The sequence below is a fragment of the Toxotes jaculatrix genome, chromosome 4 (genome assembly GCF_017976425.1).
Source record: "Toxotes jaculatrix isolate fToxJac2 chromosome 4, fToxJac2.pri, whole genome shotgun sequence".
NCBI classification, from domain to species: domain Eukaryota; kingdom Metazoa; phylum Chordata; class Actinopteri; family Toxotidae; genus Toxotes; species Toxotes jaculatrix.
In genome coordinates this window covers 25335914-25361782 of record NC_054397.1, presented here as the reverse complement: position 1 = coordinate 25361782, position 25869 = coordinate 25335914, and the positions used below count along the sequence as shown (strand labels likewise).

Here is a 25869-nt window from a genome sequence, read left to right as displayed (position 1 = left end):
TTGGATTCCTTTATTTTATCTAATTTTAAAACCCCCCTTTTTAGTGTGTCTGTGTGTGTGTGTGTGTGTCTGTGTGTGTGTGTGTGTGTGTGTGTGTGAGAAGGGTTGTAAAACTTGAAATGTGCCTAGCTGGATTTATCAAATGAGATGGAGATGATCACAGATTTCCTAACAACTATAAACTGAGCACTCAACCCAGAAACGTCCTCAGGTTTGTGATAAGATGTGGGAACTATTTAAATTTACAGCAAAAAGTTGGTTGTATCCAGATGGACACAGACACTCAACATTTTTTCAAGCTCACCAGTAATCCCCCAGGAAGACAGACAGACAGACATGTACACACACACACACACACACCTTTTCGGCAGTAATACAATGCTTTATTAGATGGCCTCTCCTGCCATCCTGTCTCCCCCCTGAGATTAATATCCTCTGGGCTTCTCACCAGCTGTTTCCGTCCCTTAACACCCCTCATCTTCCTCCGGCCAGCCCCCTGCTTCACATGGCAGGGCTTAAAAACTGGGCCTGCGTGGCTTTAGGAGAGGTTCTCGGCTTAGCACTGTGTGTGTGTGTGTGTGTGTACTGTAAATGTGTGCAGGTCTCTCTTGGGTGTGTCTGCCTTTGGCTCAGGTGGGTGTTTACTTCTCTTGGTGTTTTTTACTGTTTGTGTGTAAGGGCAGACAGGATGTGCGATGCTTGTCAGCACACTCCAGGAGATGAAAGGACAGAGAGGGTGTGGAAGTAGCCGAGTGCTATTCAGGTAACAGGTTGTCTTCTCAGAAATCTCTCAAGAATTCAGTCCTGTTGCCTTCAGCAGTCCCAGTGAGCAATGCGGGAACACCACTCACCACCGAGCTGCTTCAAAAAATCACTCAACGCCTGCCACAAATCTGGGCATAAGTGAGCACCAATAGGGTCCAGGTGCTCAGTCTCTAAACACAGCCATTAGTCAACCTTTGGGAGCAGCTAGGTTGGTGCTCCTTGTTTCCTGTGCGCTCAGGTGTGCGTGTGACCGGTTATTAAACTATTTCCATAAAACTGATTGCATCACCAAAACTTGACAGATGCAGCATGAGTCAGTTTTGAGAATGGGACCCGCTGAAATGCATATTAATGAGCAATAGTTGTTGACACGACACCCCTGGAGGGTGGGAGTGACTTACTCAAAGTGTCGTCACTCACTGCAATGCAGTCGGGCAGGTTTATGTTATTACAGTTAGAACTTAAAGCCACCATATCCAGGACAATCTCTTTATAGCATAGGTAAAGTTTCATCAGTTTGACTCCATGTTGTCAGGTCACTGTCCAGTCCGTGCAGTTACTGTGAACAGAGCTGCATTATCAGCTGGTTGATCCAAATGAACAGAAAACATTTTCTGTTTCTGTCTGGAAAGAGGTTTTGGTTGAAATTTTTTGGCTACTTTAGGTCAACACAACAAACTATAATCACAACTTTGACATGTTATCACCTTATAGAGTTTCAATGTCAAACAAGTCACCTAACAGTTGTTTACACATCCACCATCCACTGGGCAACACTGGCATTTATTTGGAGTCGCGTTTCTGGCCACCTGTGAAATCTAAGTCCAATATTCAGTCTCTTCTTTGCTCTGGTTCTTTGCTCTGTCAGCTCCTGTGTGAAATGGTAGCCTTTTGGTGACTAGATTCTCCACTGGTTGCTAACTTAGATTTTTGTTGCTGGGCAGGTACAGTGGGATTTTTGGTAGAACAGAGCTACATGGTGCTGCTGGAAGCAAAGCTTGTGAGAGTGAGCAGAGTGAACCAAAACAACTGAGGTTCATAAATCTGAAGCAGTTGGAAGTGAAGGGAGCAGGGTGTGGTAATAATTATCAATCACTTTGCCACTGTGAGCAACACTCTTTACAGTTATTTGATCTGTTGTTAAATATTGACTGATGCAGCTTTAATGTTTGTCGTATTATTTCTGTAGGTATGTCACAGTTGTTCTGGCTCTAATACAGGCTCTGATACTATACTCAAAGCTCTGATTGGCTCTGTTGTTGTTCCAATCAGGCAAACACCCAGCAGTGGGCACAACCGCTGATCAGTTTGAATTGCTGAAAAAAAAAAAAATTGGACATGTGGGCAGCAGTTCAGAGGTCTTGAGCCAGTTTATTAAAAAATGTCATCAATGTAGGCACAGACTGTTTTCACTGGATCTACTTTCTACTTTCACATGACATCATTACATTACATTTGGTAAAGAGGTACTGTTCTTGCTGTTCGCACCACAAATAAAATTACATTTATCTCCATGACTGTTGAAGGCATAAAAAATTTCCACAGTCACAATATCTCAAAACACTGTATCACTGTACCATCAGAGGTAAACTAGAAAATGTTTCTTTTTTTAATCTGGGTAAATGGACCATTTAAAATCACTGTTGGATTGTTTGATCTTGGATTTGTTTGTTTCAAAGCAAAGAGCAAGTGGAAGATGTTGGGAAGTGTGTGTGTCTGCAAAAGCTGAGCCCACAGACAGGAAGTGTCAGCGACATAATTCAGTGAAACACCAATGATGGGAGACACGGTGTCTCACACACCCACTTGATAAACCCACTGACACACAAGAATTCGCCCAACTTTAATTACACTGATTAGCCAACATGTGATCCAGAGTGCTGGTAAAATGCAGTGGTGTGCAGTGTGGTTTTCACTGTGCCACAAACTGTGACCCTCTCAGACGGCAAGATAAACATGAATACCTCTTAAAAACACATTTCTTTACTGCTTTAATTGCAAGTTTTTGGGCTGAAAATTTCATCGTATGACAGAACATTTACTTACAGTTTTAGCACCTTCATCATCCCTTCATCTGGACAACCTTCAAATGCACTTTGAAGGTTTAACAAAGGGACAAGTGGGAGAATGTATAAAATGAGATAACTAAAAGTTTTATGATTACAAAAATATGTGCATGCACTAGAGAATTAGTTAAAGGGACACTCCAGAGATTTAGTATTGTTCTTCCATGAAGTTGGGGGATTTCCAACCGACAGATTTTCAAAAAGAAGAGTCAAATTTGAAGCAGCAGCATGGGTGTAATAAGAGAGCTGGATATGGTTCGGCTCTCAGCCTGACTGCCTGTGCTGTCTGGTGGTGTGTGATACAAAAATCCCCATAGATCACCATTATAAACAAATTGTTATTACTGTTTCCTTTATGAATTTTTAATCCGTGGAGGTTTTGCATTTGTGAAACTTTCCCAGAGCCCGGAAAAGTGAGTTTAGTTTGAGTGGAACAGGGAGGGGGTGGGCAGTAAGTGGAAGCAAACCCAGAAATCCGAAAACTTTTCTGGCTTTTGCACCAGGTGAGCAATTTTCATTTCAGTGAGTAGGTCCCTAAAATACATCCATGATCAGCAGAACCTGGGATATTTTGACTTATAGTCTTTAGCATGGATTGAGCTCCTACAACCTTGGTTCCTACATTTCCCATATTGCAAAACCATATAATAACCTGATGACCATATATCAAGATGGACCACTTCTGCCCACTCTACAAAAATGAAACCAAAGTAACAAAAGTACAGATGCAGCTATCTTGTGCTGGTGACGGCATTTGGAGCCAGAGTCTGCACAGTGGCGATCAATGGGTGGAGCCACAGTATCAAGGTCCCGCCCTGTACACCTGCCCGGCTCAATCATGTGTCAATCACAGCTGTCAATCATGATGCTACACTCCCTTTTTATAGCATCAAATAAATAATTAAAACCAAAAATGAGCACTTGAACATACACCAGTGTGATTAGAGCTACCTCAAATGACAGAAACCACCTTTGGGAAAAAGTTCCCAAAGGTGCCGTGTTCTGCCGTGTACTTTGATTTATTAGTTTGGCTCAGGCCCCCAACACTAACATGGGTGAGCGGATGTGCAGGCAGTCACCATGGGGCAATCTAGAGGTTCTGGCTTCACTTCCAGGGACCTGCCATGTCCTCCAACTTTATATACAGTTATTGTAATAACCCTGATGACATCAGCAGGGTTTTTTTTTTTTTCAAACTTCTGAAACTTCACTCCAGAGCTACAGAAGACATTATACAGCAATTTTGTTTTACAGACAAGTAAAAGGAAAATTAAAATCGATGGGCTATCCCTTTAACTCTGGGAGTCCTGTCTCCAATGAAAATGTTACCTTGTTTACTTTAGTGAGTGCAAGGTAAGAGCTTTGTCCAGCTCATGGTTTGAGTCACACAGACATGAACTCATGAGTTTAAGTGAAGCTGATAACCAGCCACCATGGTGAAACAAATACTTCGCATGTAATTACACTTTAATTTTTTTTTTTTAGTCAGTGAATGGACAGGCATAAATAAAGTAAATAAAGAGGGAAAAAAAACGTTCTTTATTTTTATTTTTTTAGTAGCAGCACTGGATGCTAAAAACTTTCAGGATGTAGCAGAGATTCCCAGTTATAAGCATCATAATCAGAGCTGGCAGTGGTTTTTGCTGCCCTGACAAACAGGCGAAGGGGAAGCAGACTCATGATGAAGAGCTGCATCATCACTCCGGCCTGCTGTGCAGCTTTGCACAGGTGTGGACTGGACGCTTGTGAGACGGTGAGCTGTGCTTGTGGCCAGACGAGACGAGACCTTTAAGTACAGACCTTTGGATTTCTTGGTCACGTGACTCGGTATCTACAACCTGCCTTCTCCCAGCCGGCCGTCCGCTCTCACCATTGAAAAAAGGTAAACATTTTCTGCTGCAGCATCCACAGGCTAGCTCTAGTTTACAGACTATTATCCCTCAACTTCAACCTCTTGCTACAAGCCCCCCGGTAAAAGGCGAAATGACACGAAGCGACAGGCGTGTCGCTGCTCGGGAAAGAGACGGGGAGTGACAGTGTGGGCACGTCGCTCAGTCAGGCCTTATCTCTGTAATAAACACTGATCTGAGCCCGAGCTCGGCCAAGGGCTACGGCTGCTATCGGCTATGCACTTTCGGCGACATTATTTCCGGACCGAAAGCGTTTCTTGGTCGCAAATGCCGAAGACGGGAGCGATAATAGAGCAACGTGGCGGTGGGATTTGTGAAGATTAGAGTCAGTAAAGTGCTCTGCACAAGACTGCCTCCTAATCCCGGTGTGAAAGGGATGGGCAGTGCACCGGCTGAATCTGACTTTCTGCAGAAAGCTGGGTGGGGAATGGAAGGAGACGCTTCCTCTTGACTCCACACATGCACATTAAGGGTGTAGACTCACACACTTGTGCTGGATGTCAAACACATTGTCAGACTCTGAAGATTAGTTTTAAATCAGAGTGTTTATATGAGGTAGTTACTCGGTTGAATGAGTGCTTATTTTACATCTCATCAGTTCTGATTCCTCCTCCAGAGGCAGCAAGACTTTCTGTCTCTCTGCCACCCACCTGACTGCTATTTATTTATTTTTTTTTTTTTTGGCTGTTTCTTTCTTGCAGGATGGCAGAGGCTCCCATGTCATGTGATTGTTTTGTTTCCTTGCCCCCTGGCTCTCGCGATGACCATGTGATTTTTGGGAAGAACTCCGACCGTCCCCGGGACGAGGTGCAGGAGGTGGTCTACTACCCTGCAGCATCTCACCCTCCAGGCTCCATGCTGGAGGTAAACAGCCCAGGACTCCCACTGTCCCACAGCACCACCACTGCTGCTGCTTCTGTGGCTGACAGCTGACATCATGCACAAGTTGACTGATACCCTGCATATTTCCAGGGTCTGGTGCACTGCAGAAAATGATTTAAGAGATAAAACGATTCTAATCCTGTATTTGCTGATAGTATTAATGCATTGATATTGAAAATAACTCTGTCTGACTGTGTAGTTTGAACCAACAGTGTTAAACATTTACACAGAGACTTCATGTAGAAACACTGTTCCCTGTTAATGGTTGAGGGGAAGTAACTGAAGTCAAAGGTGAAATTCTTCCTCCTGTTTTGTCTCTCATTTGTCTTTTAGCTCAGTGTAACTGATCAGATCAGAGTTACTGAGCTTGACATAATCTGGGAAGGTAATAGAGTGCTCTTAAAATGCAGTGTGACCTTAAAATCAACAGCAGAATTCTTCTTTTCCTTTCTCTTATTTTATGTTTCATGAATGGAGTAAAGTAGATGCTGTGTTAAAATGCTTCTGACTTTGTCATGCTCTACTTTACCTACTGCATACAGTACACAGAACGCTGAAACCATCTCAGACCCTCTCTTTATTTCTTCAATCTGCAGTGCACATACATCCAGATCCCTCAGGTGGAGCAGACTCACGCTGTCGTCCTCAGCAAACCTGCCTGGATGTGGGGTGCAGAAATGGGAGCCAATGACCAGGGGGTCTGCATTGGGAACGAGGCAGTCTGGACCCGAGAGCCCATCGCCCCCGGAGAGGCTCTGCTGGGCATGGACCTGGTCCGGTGAGCACTAAAAGTCTTTTGATACTGTATTCATCAAGAATAAAAACTACGTGGGTCATAAACAGCTAATTCAGTTTTAGAAATGCAGGAAGAATAATCTTTGTAGCCGTGGGTGCAACCATTGACTGCATCCTAATCAAATACAGTTTGGATATTGTTCAGTGGGAGTATTAACTTAATTCTCTCAAGCTTTGACCAGAAGGGTGTGTAAATTGTCACAAGCATGTTATGACAGGTGTAGTGACTACTGCTGAAGCGTTGCACTTATCTGTTCATCACTGTATAAACATACTCAGACAGTGTGGGGTGTTGCCAAGTGATTCACAAATACAGTAGAATTTCCTCCAAAACATGTGGTAGAGGAGCGTGTAAACATCACCAGCAATCTGAACCGATGTCCATGGTTTGTGAAAAAGACTAAGTGATCAAGCAGCAAATAAGTAAACATAAACATAAAATGTACTATAGCTTAACTATATCTCCAAAGTTACATTTTGAAGTAACCCAGCATGACTTCTGATTGTCAGACTGGGGCTGGAGCGTGGCGACAGTGCCTGGGCGGCGCTGACAGTGATCACCGACCTGCTGGAGCAGCATGGCCAGGGCGGACAATGCAAGGAGGATCCGGAGCCCTTCTGCTACCACAACACCTTCCTTCTGGTTGACCGCAACGAGGCCTGGGTCTTGGAAACTGCTGGGAAGCTGTGGGTGGCACAGAAGGTCACAGGTGAGGATGGAGGGTTAACAGCTCTGAGGGTGCAGAGTGAAGGACACGTTTATAATGCAGACAATTAATTTGGCTCTATATGTGCTGAACTGTTAATTAAGTAATTAAGTAAGCCAGTTGCTTAATACATGACCTGTAAACACCTCCGATTTGTGGCTTGCTCATATTGAACAACATTTTGTGCTCTGTTTATTGTTTTTGTTTATTTGTGTCACCAATTGAATGTTGTTTGTGCAGATTAGAGGTCAGTCAGTTGTTCCTCCATAACAGATCTCTGTCTTGGATTAGTGAAATGTGAATGAGATATTGCAACATCCAGCTGTCTGAAATTAATGAATGCAAAACAGTTTGTTTTTTTTTTCATCTGATGATGCTGAAATGAAGCTGTAGCATTAACAACTTGCACTGTTTGTGTGTGTACGTGTGTACATGTGTGTACGGTACTCTTTAAACATGTGTCTTTTTGTGCAGGAAAAACTTCTGAGAGTTAGGGTTAGGGTTAGTCCAAGTACACAATCTTGCTGGACTGTGCTGTTTGATGCTAGTGGTGCTCCAAGAAAAGTCACCGGATCATCAGAGTCAGTAACCTTTCAAGAATGAGGACCATTAATGTCATGGCACTCCATCCAGTGGCTGTTGAGATGCTTCAGTCTGGTCCACAGTTGTGGACTGGCGCTCACACCGCCTCTGTCGTACTGCTAGCATGGCTACAGCCATCTGCAGGAGTAAGGCTAAACCAGACTAAAGTTGTGCTAAAGAGTGCTTGGCTGCTTAATCTGCCTTAAGGAGCAAATCAACCCTAAACCACACTTGAGGGTTGAAAATCCATATGAAATGTTTAAATACTTACACGACTCGTATTTGCTCTTTAATGTGGGAAACTAAATAACAAAGTCTTTGTTCATTCCTCGACATGAAACCACGGCTTATATAGATGTTTCATATAATTCAGTGAATCCTGAAATTGTGGTGAAGAGACACGCATTCATCAGAGTTGGATCACTCTGTCAAGTGTAGACAAACCCTGCAAGCTGCTGTGCTCAGTGTGTATGCCAATGCAGCACACATGAGCGTGTATTACATAAACCACACTAATGGGCGGAACGTTCCAATTGTGTTGCACTGACAAGCAGGAGTGTTTTTGTTTGCTTCTTCTTCTCTCCTGCTGCTCCTTTCAGAGGGCGTGAAGAATATCTCCAACCAGCTGACCATCGGCGCTGAGATCTCTGCAGAGCACCCAGAGCTGCGGAGCGTGGCCCAGGCTCAGGGCTGGTGGGACGGTGAAAGAGAGTTCAACTTCTCGGAGGTGTTCAGCCCTGAGAACCCACCTGCTAGGATGGAGCTGGCCAAACAGCGCTATAAGGGAGGCACAGAGCTGCTCCAGCAGCATGACGGTGAGGACGGTCCAGTACTACAGTTCCCAGAATACCTTTGGACATTCTAGGATTTTGCTTTTTATCTATTTTTTTACTCTGTATTATTATTATAGCGGCTGAATATGAGCATGACTTCTGTTTGCCTTCAGAATCAGAAACTGCTCTTTGAACTGATTCTATTTTTAATTGAAATCTGCGATAACTTAAGTCATCCAACTCTGTGTCGCTCGTGCTTCTGGTCTCAGGCTCAGTGACGGCTGAGGTGATGATGTCCATTCTGAGGGACAAGTCCAGCGGCATCTGCATGGATTCTGGAGGTTTCTGCACTACTGGTAGCATGGTGTCTGTTCTGCCCAGAGACACCAGCCTGCCCTGCATCCACTTCTTCACTGCCACCCCAGACCCCTCCAGGTTTGTCACTGAATTGCTCTAGACTATAAATGTCAGTTAAGACTATAATAACATATTTATACCACAACATATACACGTACTCACAAAGTACTTTATTAGGAGTACTTCACTTAATACTGGGTTCGACCTTCCTTTGCTCTCTGTAACAGCCTCAGGTCTTTGTGGCACTGATTCCACAGGATGTTGGAAACGTTGCATTGAGATTCTGCTCCATGTTGACATGATTCATTACATCATTTCTGCAGATTTGTCAGCTGCACATTCAAGCTGTCAATCTCCTGTTCTGCCACATCCCAAAGGTGTTCTACTGGATTCAGATCTGGTGACTGGGGGAGGCCACTGAGTTCACTGAACTCACTGTCATGTTGATGAAACTGGTTTGAGACGGTCAGAGACAGCTTTGTGACATGGAGCATTGTCCTGCAGGACGTAGCCATTAGAAGATGGTAAACTGTGTCCATAAAGGGATGAACATGGTCAGCAACAATACTCAAGACAGGCTGTGGCATTCAAATCATCACTGATAAGTATTACGACCAAAACGAACCAAGGAAACTCCAAGGGTCCACAGATTGTGCCACTGATGCCAAATTTTGACCCTACCATGTGCAGCCTCAGCAGTAATCCAGATACCAATTTTAGTGGCTCACTAAAGCCTCAGGTATCTGGTCTTGGCTGACAGGAGTAGAACCCGAGTTCGTCCTCTGCTATTGTAGATCATCCACCTCAAGGTTGGACGTGTTGTTCGTCCTGAGATGCTTTCTTGCTCACCACAGCTGAGTTACCGTAGTCTTTCTGTCAGCTCCGACCAGTCTGTCCATTCTCCTCTGACACTGGATGTTTTTCGTTTTTCACATCCTTCTGAGTGAAACTCTGGAGAGTGTTGGGTGTGAAAATCCCAGGAGATCTGCAGTTTCAGAAAAACACAAACCAGCCTGTGTGGCACCAACAATCATACCACGGTCAATGATGATGTGAACATTAAGTGAAGCTACTAACCTGTATCTGCATGACTTTATGCTTTGTAGTGCTACCACATGATTGGCTGAGAAAAATTGTATGAATAAGCAGGTGTGCGGGTGTTCCTCAATGAACGTAGATGGCAGTATATAGGGACATGTCTGTTCTGCACCACTCTATAAGCAGCTGCTGTAAACATGATACTATAGTTAGTATCACTTACTATACATACTTAGTACTAAGTATGTCCCAAATGCTGGACTCTTTGTTCTTATATCTTAAATTCAGTTGCAAGCTGCTGGGCTGAAACATATCGCTCAAGCAAAGGAACACTGGATATTGGTGCAAAAAACAAAAGCCTTTCATATCAGATGTTTTCCTGGTGTGTGGGAGGTTCTGTGTGGGAAAAGAAACTGCAGTGGTGGTGATGTGTTTTACTGTTATGGCATCACAAACAAAGGTGTCAGCATGAGCAGAAATAGCTAGTTAAATAGACAATGAATGGTATAGAAAAAAACACAGAACTTTGATTAATGGCTTATATACTGATTGATCGGTTGTTGACAGATGTACAACAGATTAATCATCACACAAAAACCATGACCCCAGTTTTCTTTCACACCTCATCTCTGCTTTTTCAACATTCTGTCTCTGCTTTTGGTTCGAAATTTCTTAGTCGGCCTTTCTCTCTTTCCTGTTCTTTTCCCTGTTAACCCACCCCACCTGTACCCTGGTAGGTCTATATTCAAGCCTTTTATCTTCTCGGACTGTTCCACTCCAGTGCTGAGGGTGGTCTCCCCACAGTTCGGCCCAGACGACCCTGTCAGGAAGCAGCCTCGCTTTCAGAACCAGGTGGACCGCAGACATGACCTGTACAAGGCTCACCAGGTGGCGCTCAACACCATGGAGACCAACCCGGTGGGCACTGATGGACGACCTAGGTCAATGATTGTCCTGTACAGATCCTGGGAGAGTTGGAAGTTCACTTTCATTTCATATACATTCAAAGCAGAATCTTTTTTTTTTTTAAACTGAGAAGTTGATCTCTTTCCGTTTTGGTTGATAAATGACAGGAAAGTTGCACAGCACAGGACTGATTCTCCCAGGAGAGGACAGGACCTCACAGTTAGTCAGTCAGACAGGACACATGGCATGGGCGTAGACTAAACACAAACACACTACAAGTACACATTCAAAGCCAAAGAGCAGGGTTTCAGTCATGAAACTACACTGAAACCAAACACCAACATGAGAATGCTGACAGGTATTAATACTTCAAAACAAAGTGACATTTAGCATTTCAGCTGTTCACCTGACAATCCTGTTTGAGATGACTTTTTTTTTTAAAATCAGATCAGTGTCATTTATTATTTTCTCAAAGGTTTGAACCTGAATTTAGCTACAGTATTGGTATAATAGCCCAGGTGGTGTAAGGTAAATTGACAGTGACAGGAAGGACTGTTAAACCTGCAGTAACAGATTTTTTTTGGCCTCTCAGGGGCAGTGGAAACAAGCTGTGAACACAACACTAAAGTATCTAAGTCTTTTAAGTTGATATGGCAAACATATAGTAGCTTACACATTCTGCAGATACGGAGAAGCATTATCATTCATCTGCAGTCGTGTTTGTGTTCACCTGATTAATCTAAGTGTGGCTAACATCTGTTTTTAGCTGTAAAATGTTCACCATGTAGTCGCTAACTGTGTCTGGCTGCTGTTTGGTGTTGAGAAGGTAGTGTACAGTTGGATTTTAGAGCTTTACACACAGTGGTCGAGAACGGTGACCACGAGATCGTTGGGAGTAAAGTAAAACAGAACAGTTGAAGGTGGAACAACTAAACCGCGAGCTGAATCTCACTGATATGTGGCTCTGGTCACAAGTGACAATAAAGAAATAATGGTAAAACATAGTGTAAACTGTAATAAAGTCCATAACATGAATAAGAAATGTTAGGCCAGTTGCATGAGCAAGAAGTAACTTCCATCTAAAGTAAAATAAACTGAGCAATGGAAGCGTTTATTACTTATGAATTTTATTTATAAGAGGAAAATTTTTTTTTGTTACATACTGCAGTCTTACTTTAAAATAACTGTAGATAATGGTAAAAAAGTGAGAGGTTCTGGAGGTGTATCAGTGAAATTAATTCTTGACCTTGGAAAACAATCCCATATCAAGGTTCACTGAACAGTTATTCTGTAGCTCACACGTATTTTGCTGTGAAATTTGATTTGCAGTGGAATTTCAGAGTTACAGTTGGGTTAATATATTTTGATGTTTTTCATCATTTCATCATGAAGCAGTGTACATGCACTGATTTTTATGTAAGCCAGACTATGTAAAAACCCATAGTAGCCTCCAGAGGAAATGGAGGTGTGTGATAGCAGGTGTGTAACTGCTGTTATTAAGTCCACGTCCGCCCCACGACAGACGTCTGGTTGAATCAGACTCTCAAAAGGCCAGAGGAGTGGGATCAGGATTCTTTTAAATGTATATGATATGACATATAGAGGCATCACCATAACTTGGTTGAAGCAAATAATATTCAAGTATTATTTGACCCAGGTGCTGCTGTTACTTTGACATGTCTTTCTGTCCTTTTCTCTCTGTCTCAGGACGTGGGCTTAGCTGTCTATGAGATTCTGAGGGACCTGGAGTCTCAGTGTCTGAGTGAGATTTCAGCCATGCTGAGTGGAGAGATACCCGGAGACGAACTGGGGGACTTGTTTTTTGATTGTGTGGACACAGAGATTAAGTTCTACCAGTGAGGAGGTAGGAGGCTTCCAAGAGCTGTATTTGGTATCGTACATGTGCGTGAAATGTTGTGTGAATGTTAAGTTAAAGAAAAAATGGACTGCAGCTCAAGAGCTGAGAAACTCAAACACTGAGGAGATCAGTGTGAGACCAGTCAGAGTCATCACAATTAGCAGCGGCTCTAGACGATGATCTCAAAGTCTGAGAAACCGGAAAAGAGACAATTCATTTTAACAGTCTCCCAGTGTGTTTTTGGCACAACAAGCCATCAGTCCTTTGACAAAGTTAAGCATGTAAAACAAACACAGGATAGGGGTGAGATCCATAATAAGATCCTGGAAGTTGCTGATGTCTCTTGGTCTGCTTCTGCTGCCCCAGGACTTTTTGTCTGCTCCCATTCTTCACATGCTAATAGAGAAATATCACTGTGTGGGAGTGTGCTTGTGACAGTTTCCAGCAAAGCTAAATAAGCAGCTAACATGTGCTGTGTTAACCTGTCCTCTCTCACAGCGCCCTCAGGTGGACATCCCTAGCGCTCGCAGAGTGGCAGGAGAAGGCCCTGGGACTGTTAATAACTCCGTGTTCCTTGTCTGATCAGCCTCCGCCTCACTCACATGACACACATGCCTGACACCATTCCATCATTAACACAGACTTAATGTCTAAACTGCACATGTGATTGGAGCATATTTATCATCTGTATCACCCAGGGAGCAATGACTGCACCTCATTAGTGAGTACAATGATGTAGACTACACACGCGTATGTAGAGCTGTGTGACATTGCACAAATACTGTATGACATTTGTTTAACATTTTGTTTGTTGTTTGCAGATGAATGGGTTATCATTTGTTTGATGGCTTCCTGTAGGGAAAGGCCTAATAAAGAATGTGCATAGTCTGCCCTGAGTGTGTTGTGAGCTCTCTGGCCACCCCTGTGGTGGTAGGCACTGGTAATGTCACTATACGTCCACATTAATCTGGTTCAATTTCTGATTTCATCTCCTTTTTCTCTCTCTGTCCACACTAAAAGAATGTTTTCTTCCCTGAAGAACAGAGATTTGCCAAAATGGCCCCCAGACTGTGTAAATCTTAGAACGCCGGCTTGGTGTCTGTGAGTGTAAACAGAGAGTTTTTACAGAACTGTAATGTAAGTCAGCCCGGGTAGCATCAGAGGCTGTGCGCCTGTAAAGTTAAATAGACAACCTTGCCTTTAACTTTGTGATCAGTCATGTAAGATATCAGTATGTCGAATACACTGCAGAGCTGTTTTCATTAACCTGTATTCATATTGATTCTGGCAGATGACGCCCTGACCATGAAATAATGATTTGGTCAGCTGGGCTGTCTGTCTCACTCCTTGCCAGATGTTGGCTGTGACTGGCAGTTTGGTTGTTTGGTTGTTTTGCCACCTGAAAAGATGGTGGAAAAGAAGAGACTTCAGGTATTCAGGTGTTTCACTGTGGACAGAGGTCTCTGCAAAAATGACCTGGAAATGCAAAAATCTTTGTTGCACAAAAACGGCATTTTAAAATTTAGACAGTTTAACATAGACATAGTGAACTTCCATTTTAGCAAAAAGCACTGATAATGATTACACAACACCACAATATTTTGAAAAATGAGTCCTGCTTCCGGTTTGAAGGTGATACTTACTGTTTGTTGAATGTTTACCCTGAACAGAGAAGACCTGTTTCATGTGTCAAAGTATGAAAAGAACAGTGTTACAAGTCACTCAGTTGGCAGTAAGCCGTTTCTGTGTGACTGTGAGCCTGCATGCATAGTACCAGGACTCTGACTCTAAAACTGAATTGGCTTAGTGTAATCCAGCCAGCCTTAATTTAATTTACATCTGTGCTATTCTACTGTGGCATGTCAAAATGTCTTGTAAAGACACTTCATGATGAAACAACCGGCAGGATGGCATGAGGCAGTTCACACTCCATCCAGGAGGTGGCAGCAGTTCAAACACCTTGTTAACTGGCTACAACTGGGAGAGCTGGAAAGCGACCAGCCCGGTGGTGAAGTGTACCGCTTGCTAGTGGAAATTGGATATGAAATGTTTGCTAACTGCTTGAGATTTCTCTGCTGTTATGACTTTAACAAATTGTCAAAAGTAGTTTCCACTTGTTCTCCTAGTTCCCCCCTTAAAGAAAGGGGAGTCGTCAAACGGAAAAGGTAATGTGAGGTTAGGTAGGTACCCAACGGTTTGTTGCTAACTAGCCTGTTAAACCAAAAACTGCCCCCCTGCACGTTAGCTCTCAGTACAGCTGATATCCGAACTCCGGGCCGAAGAGTGTAACTTGGTGCAAAGATGTTGTTATGAGCTGGAAGTACTTGAAGACATTTGTCGGTGATAAGAAATAGTGATTGCGGTATTTTTGGCACGAAGTAAAGCTAACTAGCTAGATGTTCTCTGCTTCTTTACACCCGACCTACCGACAGACAGCTAGTAGAATTAGCCGGCTAACTGTAACAAACTGTTAACTGAAGCCATAACTCATCTTTCCATTAAAGCCCAGGGTTGGCTAGTTTTCACTCTGTTTAAACAGTGTACAGCAGGTGGGGTTACTCAATAAGTAATGCCAGTCAGTGTTTCTGTAATCTGGAGTAAAAGCCTTGGTAGATAGCCCTGGTCTGATGGACAGATCCCATTCTCATGGACTGGAGTATATGTCTGTAAATCATGACCATTCACACACAGGGCATTCCTTTTTTTTTCATGGTGCATTTAAAGCTCATAAGAAACCAAATGCTTTCTAAATTCATGTGAGAGAAGTGATTGAGTACCAGCTCTTCTGAAGTCTTAACCTCATGATTTTAAAGCTCCTTTTCTTTTTCCTTGCAGTCTTTGACCTTCACTCAGCTGCTGGAGTTGCTGTGAGACGATGTACTCACATGGGTCTGAGTACGGTCACAGGCGGCAGTGCGGTGACAGGAGCTCAAGGCAGTGGGATGACTATGACGACGGATGGGAAGAAAGGCGTGAACCTCACAGAGATGCACCACGGGATTCTTATCATAGGTATGGTGGGGATGGACACAGCAGCACAGAGAGAACTAACAGTAGTAGAGAGTACAGTGACTCGCCTAAGAGGCTCTACAGTAAAGATTCACTGAGCAGAGACTGGAGCAGAAAGAGCCCAGTGAGACGACGCGTGTCTTCGCCTGATAGGACTGCTGCTGAAAAGAAAAGGCAGAGGTTTACAGATGATGATGATGAAGATGATGATTACAGATACAGGTGTGAGCCTGAGGATAAAACACACAGACAGTCACCAGACAGCTTTTCACATGTACACGTACCCAAGGATTTTAAACATACACTACCACAGGAAGAGGATTTCAAATACAGGAAAACATCGCAAGACTCCAGACACAGGCATAGGCATGAGGAGTTCACCTACAGGCAACAACATGATGATTACAGACCATTGTCTGGACATTACAAAGACAGAGATCGTTACAGAAGGAACTGGGACCGTTCAGAAGAGAGGACACGATCACAAGAGCATTCTGCTAAGGTAAGATGCATTGTGTTAGCATTATGACGATACAGGTTTGTCTTTTAAAAATCCCTATTTGGATTATGTGTCTGCTGTTTAGTGTTTTTTTAACGAGACGTTCCTCTATGTTGAACAGAGGTGTGGCAAACCCAGAGAGCAGGATGACAGCCCTTCAACAGATCATGAGGATCATCGTCAAAACAGAACAAGGTTTCTGCTGAATGAACCTAGTGGACAGGTGGGTTTGTTTCAGAGATGGTAGTTTTCACATGGGGATTTTCTTCTAAAAACATGTTACTTGGTAAAATATTCAACATTTTCCACTGAGGGCACCTCAGTGCAATGCGGCGTCAGCGTCACGTTTTTAAAAATGTATTTTACTGTGTAGCATTGCATGGTCATCACGAGCATGAGGGACAAGTTATCGTGGTTCTCCCACTGAATCCACTGGTACTTTGCATCAGTTCATCTATCACTCTTAGATATCAAATTTTGTGCTGCGTGTAAAGCGTTTTGGATATTCATTCATTTATCCACGCATTTGGCATCAACGACTGTCATATTGTTACTGTGGTCACACAAGTGTTTTTTTTTCAACCCCACCTGCACAGTGATGGAAAAAATATTTTTTCAAGACTGATTTGATCTGAGTAGATCAGTCTCCTCAACAACTGAAAATAGGCTTATTTGTTTGTCTTTGCAGGATGTTTCATATGCTACATATGTCTTTGTCAAACCAAATGCAGATAACAGTTCCATAAACTGTGTTCTTCTGTTTATTTCCCATCAGTCCTTTGAGAGCGATGCCACCAACCAAAGTCCTGCTGTTCCTGAGCAGAAGTCATCTACGGGTTTCCAGCGTTTCCTCGATGTGCTCAACAAAGGTGTGAATGTCGACATGCTGACCAAGATAGTGACTCAGACCTCTGCAGAAGTAGGTGATCGACCATGTTCTCCGGTTTCCTTCATGAACACTGCAGATCATCTGTGGTCTCCCAGTTCTGCTGGGAGGCAACAAGGAAGCCACCAAAATAACCGCCACTGGAGTGAGAGCGAGGGATCACAGAGACCGACTTCTCCACAGCCTCATCACAGATCGTACAGCCCACAGGGGTCCTCTGTGTCTGATGACAAGTCTCTGCAAAGGAGCGATGGAGGACAGACCTACTACAGCTATAACAGTAGATCCGGGTCTCCGTCAGTGGTGGAGAAGATAACCCTGACACCTGAAGATGAGCACAAGCACAGGCAAATGCAAAACGTTCTCCAAGCCATCGGCATGGATTTGGGATCTGAGGAACTGGGCCAAATGTCACATCGGATCAAGGAGCGGTTATACGGAAAGAAGGATAGTGACTGGGGCCGCCATCGTAGGGGAAGTAGGGAAAGAGACACAAAGCGAGCGTTTTCTCCGAGACATCAAAGTAGATCATCATCATCAAGCAGGTCCAATTTCAGTCCTTCTACTCGGGACAGTTACATGAAAAAAGACTTGTGTGGTTCACAGAGGGATGTAACAGAGGTACATCCAGCACAGGTGCATCCAGCTGTTGAATATGACCAGAGCGGCAGCAGCAGTTCTTTACAGGACAGTGAGAAATCTGAAACTAACTCTCAGGAAACCACTGCTGCATTACAAACAGTTTCTCCAAATTCCACATACAGTTCATCAGAGCCACCTCTTCCACCTGTGATGCCGACATACTCCCCAGTGAACTGTTCACCGCTGCCGTACCCAGCTCTGCCTCCTAACCTGCCCCATGTTGGACCCGGTCTTTTCTTGCCTTGCCTACCTCCCTTCCTCCCTTACCCCCATATCCCACCTCTGAACATCTTTCCAGCGGTGCTCTCTCAAACGAGGCATCTACTCCCACAACAGATCAGTAACCCTCAGTTACCCCTTTTTAACCTGCCAGATGTAAACCCAGTTCAGCCTCAGAACACAACACAGAAATCAAAAACACCATCAAGGCCCCGATGTTTGCAGGTCATTGAAACCAAACAGCCTGGATGAAGACAGTTGCACAGGATGAAAATCGGACTTTTTAACTGACTGGTAGTCCAACAGTTACCTTCTGCCTCTGGAGAGTAATACAAGACATTCATAGAGTAAACACTTGGGCCTTCACAGTGCCCTGTTTTAACCTCAAATCACACAGCTGAACATCAGCCAGAGAAAATCCACCCTGAGCATCTGCGAGCAAGATATGATGAAAACAAGACAGATGAGTTAATTGACAGTAGTTGATGACAACTAAATCGGCAAAACATCAGTTTATTATTTACAATTAGAAACTATAATTTGATACATTGTGATTTTTGTTGAAATTATATGTCTGCAGATGTCTTATTGTAGGATACAGCCTTTACCTTTATAGAATGCATCGGAGTCCAGTGTTTGGTCTTCAGCGGGTTTTGGACAACCTATGACTACAAAATGTGCTTTGCACTTAAGCTTGTCAGCTCAGAAAACTGCTGTATAAATATCTGAACTGCATAATAAACACACTGATTCTAAGTAAACGACAGAAAGCTATTTTATTGCATCAGTAGTTATTTACTCTGTGATAAAAATCTGATTTTTTTTTTTTTTTGTACTGTAGGTTTCCAATGGTCTTAATCTTTTTCTGGGAAAAATGCAGGAGTGTCTCAAAGGAAGTACTGCCAACATGTCAGTATTTGTGTGTGTGTGTTTGTGTTTGTGTTTGTGTGTGTGTGTGTGTGTGTCTGTGTCTGTGTGTGTGTGTGTGTGTGTGTGTGTGTTTGTGTTTGTGTGTGTGTGTGTGTGTGTTTGTGTTTGTGTTTGTGTGTGTGTGTCTGTGTGTGTGTTAAAGGGGTGCAGGTAGCTTGCTCTCTGGCTAAAAATGCACCAGCACTAATGAGCTAGTGATGATTGAATGTTACAGACAGGACCAGACCTGTTGTATATGTTCGGCTCCTTTCTTCCTATTGCGCAATACAGTTTAAGTGAAAAGACGTAATTGCTCTGTGTATTATTGTTCCTTCATGTCATTTGCAGCCTAATGCAGATAATACAGCCTAATTCCACAACATCTCATCATCAGGCGTCTGTCAGGTGAATGGAAATGAGTCGACTCCTCACATGGACCTGGTCGTGGTTTGTACTCCGTCCAGCAGGCGGCGCTGCTGATCTCTGACTTTCAGCACCACCGAAGCGCTGATCGTTCCACTGTCTCGTCTGTTGTGTAGTTCATGCATTTCAATTTAACATAAATGGTTCTCCTGCTTCACTGATACATATTAAATCCCTGTTTTTTTGTCATCTCACTGTCCAAGAACATCGTTTCCAGACTAACACGAGCTGAAAAGTCAGACTTTATGCTCGCGATGCGACTGAAGAAGAGGTCGTTTGAGCAGCCATAGTAGGTAAACAGTCCGTTAGCTGCCAAGCTAAGCTGCATAAACACAGGGTTTACTCAGTGTTACTGTGTGTTTTTGTCCATAATTTACCAAAGCGCGAATATTATATGTTATTAATGTCATCTTTGCCTGAGTTATTAAACCCTGGTGTTCTTACCTCAGCAGTAGTTGCCATGTAAGCTAAGTTAATGTCTGAGTTACTGAAAGATTATTTTTAACAGTCTCAGGATGGAGGGGGATTGTTCTTCTCTATTGAACACTGAACTGCACGGTCAGCACAGTAACTACAGGTCTGCATACAGCTCATTACTAACACACAGTAATTGCTTCCTTCTGTTTACTTTACAGGGAGTGTACACACCTCACACACTGCATGAGGCTCAGCAATGAATCCACTTGAGTGGGAAGATGCTTTCCGAAGACTGCAGAGATATCTGGACCCTAATAACAGTGGTGCTAATAACAGTATGGGAAGTGCCTTAAGAGCTAATAATGACTGGGACGGTTATTGCAAATACTCAAGACACACTGTGGATGGAGCACAGTACAGCTTGGGAGTGAATGTGGGACGGGAGGAACTCAGTCCCCCCTCCCATAACTTTTACAGTAAGGAGCCGGACGTTGAGGACCCAGATGGAGAACCGCTGGAAATAGACGTGGAGGATTCAGAGCTGGCAAGAAAACAGCAAGAGCTGAGAGAGATAGAGGAGCAAATAACACTGAAGAAAGCTGCCCTCGCTTTGAAAAAGGTTGAACCGTTTGTAAAGACAACGCCATCAGGCCTTTCCTGTGATGAGCAGTCAGCTACATGCACAGGTGAAACTCTTCGAGACAGGGTGAATTTAATTTTGCAGCAGCGACATTCTCTCAGCTTTCTGTCAAAGGTGAGTAGTAGTAGTAGTTGTGGAATGATCAGATTTGCAGTTTGCTGGACTTCCAGGATAATGTACTGTACACTGTATTTCTTCCTGTTTTTCTGCAAAGGTCCAGTCACCCATAAAGAGAATGAACTCGTCCAGTGTCAGAAAAGATGGTTTGCTGCTTGAAAACCATCCTCTGAAACTGAGAGTGAAGGCACTAATGAAGCAGAGACGTTGTGACCCCTGTGTACTACCAACACACACAGAGGTTTGTCTTTTTTTTAATAAACAATGTAACATTATTGTGTAGAGAAACACAAGCTACATAGTTGTGTTGCAGTTAAATTGCCTTATATTTCACATATATTTCACATTATATTTCACTTTATCATATCAATAAAATTTACAAAGACTAAATTAAGATGACTAAATGACACGACATTGCTGTTACATTTTAAAGTTGAATATAGTTGAAATCGGATTAAAAATCTTTAATTATCAGATTAATCAGTCAGTCTATTAGTTTTCTCTACCTGCTTTGCCCTTACAGAGCTACTGGGTCAGTAATGTATTGTTAGGAAAAGAAGATTTAGTTAAAAAGTTCAAGTTAAAATACAAGTGGACAGATATTGACATACATTCCAAAATCTGTCACAGTGTTAGATCTGCAATGCTTGAAATCACCAATGATTTTTGAAAATTAGAAGCCGAGAAAACCCAAGAAAAATGATGAGACTGGACAGACATTCTTGAATTTCTTCCTGTGCTTTTTGATAATGATCAGAAATGTAAATGTTGAGATAATGCTCTGATAGTAATTGCAATACTGGTTGTTTTCAGAATGACCCACCACGTAAAAATATGCATCGTTCTATCATACCCAAAGCTGCTTTATTTATTGAAGCTCAGTGCACCGAGGAGAAGAGAGATGAGCAATGCAAGTGAATGCAGTGTAATGCCACTTCTGAATGCTGGGTGGCCACATAACACTACGTGTCCGAATAGGGATATTCTTCGTGCACCACATCACCTCTTTATGATGATTGTCACTAAGCTTGAGCTTGAGCTTGAGCTTAGCACCCAGTTTCATCATTGATTGCACATGTGTGACTGCCTAAACAGAGACTGACTGATTTTCTATTTATTATGGGCACAGAGCACACAAACACAGAATAACTTGTCACATTCACACATTTTTTTATTTAATTAAATCGCTGCCTTTTGTGATTGTATAATCACACAGGCTGACATCGCAGTTGCGATTAGATGAATTGTGCAGCACTACTTGTTTTATGTGCGTGTGCTGCCTCACTTTAGTGGCAGGCTCATGGATGAATCCTAGATTTGCTGCTTTCCATTTGGTGAAATGCTGTGACTCTTTCTTCTTTTGCACTTGTCCTTCAACTCCCACATCAAAGAAACTTCTAGGGCTGCCTTTTTTCACCTTCGTAATATTACAAAGATCAGAACTAGAATTAGTCCATGCATCTGTTACTTCTGGGCTGGACCTCCGCAGTTCCTTATTATCAGGCTGCACCTACAAGTCTCTAAAGACTCTCCAGCTGATTCAAAGTAAAACTGAATTGAACTGAATGGTGCTGCAGTAAGTTTAACAAAACATAACTACAAAACATCATTTTAACAGTAAGTGGTCTCTCTGAATATCTGGCCTTTCCCAGGTCCCTGATGTCACACCGCCTCCTCCCAGCCTAAGTGGTACTTCACCAGCCGAGGAGGAGAAGAGCAACAAGGGTTTCCAGCGCTTCCTCAGTGTGCTCAACAAAGGAGTGGACATCGACTTGCTCAGCAGGATTGTCAATGATGACAGTGAGGATCTTGCTTTAGGCGAGGAGCTCCTGAACATTCAGCCCCCTGCTGTGGAGAACAGATTAGAACCACCCTTCAGGAGCGAGACCCAGAGATCGAACAGTGGAGGTTCCCTGCCTGGCCGTGGTCGGACCAACAGTGGAGAGAGAAAGACTGAGCCGCCCGGTCAGGAGAGATCCCACAGTGAAAGACTGTCCCTGCCCGGTGATGAGGAGAAGAGGGATGACAGAGGAGACGGCTGTTTTGGCTCTAGCAGTCGATCAGAGTCTCCCCCGGCAGTGAAAAAGAAGAAGAAAGAAGAAGAAAAGTCAAAGGTGGATGAGCAGCGTGAACAGCTGCAGAACATTCTTAAAACTCTTGGGTTGAGCCTGGAAGTGGAAGAGATGAGCAAACTAGCAGACCGCACTCAGGAGAGGCTGTATGGGAAAAAGCATGAAGGCAGATGGGGGGCTGACAGCAGAGAGGGGCATGATCATCAGCAGAGAGGTTCCCACAGACATTACAGGAACTCCTCATCCTCATCCTCCTCATCGTGCTCTTCCTCCTCCTCGTCATCGTCCTCCTCCTCCTCCTCAAGGTCGACCTCAAGGAGCTGTAGTCCCAGCCCCTCTCGCCGTTGCCACACTCACAGCAGCGACTCAAAACGAAGGCAAATGTCCGGCGAACGCAGCTCCTCAGGAGACACAAACAGAGATGGACTAACACTCCGAGACAACAGCCTGGACAGCAAAGAAGCACAGAGGCCCAGGGAAATCGACACAGACAGAGAAGACTCCAAAGAAATCTCTTCTTATCATCAATCGTATCCTCAAGAACAGACTTATTCCCGTCCCCACCCTGCTGTTTTTTCTGAGTTTCCAGATTACAGTTTATCCAAGTACTCCCAGTACACTGCCTACCACAGCGGCACTGACAGAGCAGCTACAAATTCTTACTGGACATATACTCAGGGTGCCATTCCTTCCTCCCTTGATTCCAGCGGGTATCCTTACCCACATGACACCGACGGCCACGTTCCTGACTCTGTTTATCTTACTTCCTTTGAGGACATTAACTTACTTGTGAATCCAGACTTGTCTAAGAGTGAAGGCCAGATCGGATCAGCCTCTGGTCATCGCTGCCTGCGGGTCATCAACCCAAAGCAGTCAAAAACTCAGAGCTGCGTAAAGCAGCTCACAAAGGTTCCCAAGAGGAAGGCGAAATACAAGGACCGTCGCGTGTGGTTTCGAAAGGTAAAGGAGAGAAAGAGACAGAAAAAACTGTTAGCAAAACAAGCCAAACAGAGCGAGGGATCTGTGGGGAAGGTGGAGGCTGCACGCGATGATGGAGACGACTCTGAAACCAGGCAGTCGGAAGACGAGAAAAGACAGCCAACAGAGGAGGAAATAAAGGTGAACCTGAGGAAGAAGGTTAGTGGAGCATTGGTTTTTATAAGCTTCATAGTTAGCAGAAGATCTCAGTTAAATTTGTGAGAAATTTGTGTGATAGGGAAGCGTTTTTGCTGTTTTCAGTACTGCACATACTTAATGTTGTGTTTTATTTTTCATATTATTTACAAATGAACCTGTTGTCTTTAATTAGTTAGCATGTGTGTCTCATTATTTTCATTATTTTCTGTTACTGAAATAACAGATGTAGAGGATTGGAGAGTCTGAGCATGGACATTATGTTTTGATCCTGTGCAGTAGCAGAAACAGGACTGTTTTTTGCCATGCTGGCTGCTTGGCTCTACACAGGGAAATGCCAGTGTGTCAGTCAGTCCACCGCTTTGGTCCAGACTGAAATATCTCAGTAATTATTGGATGGATTGCTATGAAATTTTGTATATAGATGTTCATGGTGCCCAGAGGATGAATCCTGATGACTGTGGTGATCCTCATACTTTGGTGTCTTAGTCTCGTTCCAATATCAGAGAACACTTGACAGCTGGTAACACCAGGTAACAAAAAACTGTAAAAAAAAAAAAACTTTATCGTAAGTGGGTTGCATTAGACTGTACATGTGTACCTTATAAAGTGGACACTGAGTGTATACATCATAATGGGGACAATGTAAATTCATATGACAGTGACAGTCTATAAGTCATAATACTGAATTAGTGCTCAGTCATAATGCAGCTTGTGCTCAGAGTGCTTTGTAGAGACGGTTGTTTTAATGCCAGCACAATCAGAAATCAGTTTGTCAAGATTTTCTTTTCCTTTTTTTTTTTTTTTTTTTTTTTTTTAGCTAGAAGCATTTAACCAGAAGGTGAAGGAAAAAGTCACACAGCCAGTTCACTCCCTCACCTCTCAGACTGGTTAAAGTAAGTCAACTGAAGTGTGAGAACTGTGTGTGTGTGTGTGTGTGTGTGTTACCGTTTGAGACTTTCTGTTTTGAAAGTACACCTCAAATGAAATGTTAGCTAATTTTCCACTGGTATAATATTCTAACCAGTATCCATTATCATACATATTGAACATGGAATAAGTGTAGTTACATTATATTCTACTGTAGAGATAAAAACAACTAAGCCATCAGAGACTGTCTTCCTCTTCCTTACTGAAATGCTGTTGTGATATAGAATTAAATCTCAGTAACAGTAAAATTAACATGTCTGAAAGGGTTAGTGTTTCTGAATCAAACTCTTCGTGAACTGTATGATGATTTTAAATGGAAATTTGTTTGAAAAAGTGAGTAACTGTGATTTGGTGTCATGAGTTTTTTCCTCCTTCTCCTGTAGATCTGTGGAGTGTCAGGACTGTCTTAGATCTGGATCTGCTGTGAGCCCGGACAGACCACGTGGACCTCACATTTTACACTCATTATTTACATATGCGGCTCACAGTGTGACAGGACCATTCTGAATTTCAGTCATATTTCCAGATTTGAACTGAATCCCTCTCAAACTCTAACTAGTAAATGATATCTTCTTTAGAAGAATATTTTTGTGTGATTAGTTGTCAGCTGGCAGAACAGGTTTCACTCATTTCAGCCCTTCATTTCTGTGTATATCACTAATTTGTAACTCAGTTTCAGTTCAGACTTTTTCTCTTGTATAAATTTGATAAAGCAAAATCTATTTTTCCGCTCTCTTATTCACTGGTAGAATATAAATTTTTTTAGTCATAATGCGTTAAGTCATAGTCACAGCTAGCTTGAATTTTATCATTTATCACTGTACATCGTACCCAGACCAATTACTTTTGCTGATCCCTTTACTTTTCATTTAGCGCCACCAACAGGTCTGATTTTCCACGTGTCGGACACTTCATTTCATAAGGTACCTCCAAAACCCATGAATTCTTTAGGTGAGGTTTGAGGCATAATGCTAAACATTTGACCTGCAGTAACTGTTTGGGGACAGTGGCAACATGTTGTGAGCTCAACACTGACATATCAGCTGTGATGCTGGTGTGGAGAACCTGCTGGTTCTGATGACTGGGGGCGGGTCTGAGAGACAGCACGAGGACATTCTCCACACGCAGCTACAGCAGACACCTGATCGCTCCCGGCTTTCAGCCACGCCGCAGAAAGTTACTACTAAAGTTAGCCTCCATAATTCGAGGTAAACTTTAGAACTAGGAGTTAAAGTAATCTTAGTAGCTAAATATATCAATAGATATTACATTTATGTGACCCAACTCAGAGTGTAGAGAGCCCTGAGGAGTTAAAATTATAAACCTCAAAGCA

General features: G+C 43.1%; 3 protein-coding genes across 6 annotated transcripts; all 3 read left to right on the top strand.

The window, feature by feature from the left end:
- The first annotated feature begins 5039 nt into the window (after positions 1-5039).
- Positions 5040-13260, top strand: scrn2 (secernin 2). Its single transcript, XM_041037249.1, has 9 exons — positions 5040-5161; positions 5443-5605; positions 6220-6401; positions 6929-7128; positions 8307-8522; positions 8750-8915; positions 10613-10793; positions 12489-12645; positions 13138-13260. The coding sequence occupies exons 1-8, from the start codon at positions 5118-5120 to the stop codon at positions 12639-12641; spliced, it is 1305 nt and encodes a 434-aa protein (XP_040893183.1). The 5' UTR covers positions 5040-5117; the 3' UTR covers positions 12642-12645; positions 13138-13260.
- Positions 13261-13323: 63 nt separating this feature from the next.
- Positions 13324-18644, top strand: LOC121181331 (cyclin-dependent kinase 12-like). 3 transcript variants are annotated; one of them, XM_041037248.1, is made up of 4 exons: positions 13324-13360; positions 15475-16150; positions 16269-16370; positions 16923-18644. In XM_041037248.1, exons 2-4 carry the CDS (start codon positions 15515-15517, stop codon positions 18144-18146), a joined length of 1962 nt encoding a protein of 653 aa, XP_040893182.1. In that variant the 5' UTR covers positions 13324-13360; positions 15475-15514; the 3' UTR covers positions 18147-18644. The 3 variants fall into 3 exon arrangements, with proteins under 3 accessions (XP_040893182.1, XP_040893181.1, XP_040893180.1); XM_041037247.1 differs by lacking the exon at positions 13324-13360 and adding an exon at positions 14637-14804; XM_041037246.1 differs by lacking the exon at positions 13324-13360 and adding an exon at positions 14637-14819.
- A 670-nt stretch (positions 18645-19314) lies between these two features.
- Positions 19315-25260, top strand: LOC121181407. 2 transcript variants are annotated; one of them, XM_041037362.1, is made up of 6 exons: positions 19315-19515; positions 19862-20397; positions 20498-20641; positions 22053-23609; positions 24427-24502; positions 24920-25260. In XM_041037362.1, the coding sequence occupies exons 2-5, from the start codon at positions 19900-19902 to the stop codon at positions 24499-24501; spliced, it is 2274 nt and encodes a 757-aa protein (XP_040893296.1). In that variant the 5' UTR covers positions 19315-19515; positions 19862-19899; the 3' UTR covers position 24502; positions 24920-25260. The 2 variants fall into 2 exon arrangements, with proteins under 2 accessions (XP_040893296.1, XP_040893295.1); XM_041037361.1 differs by having other exon boundaries at positions 19315-19519.
- Positions 25261-25869: the final 609 nt, after the last annotated feature.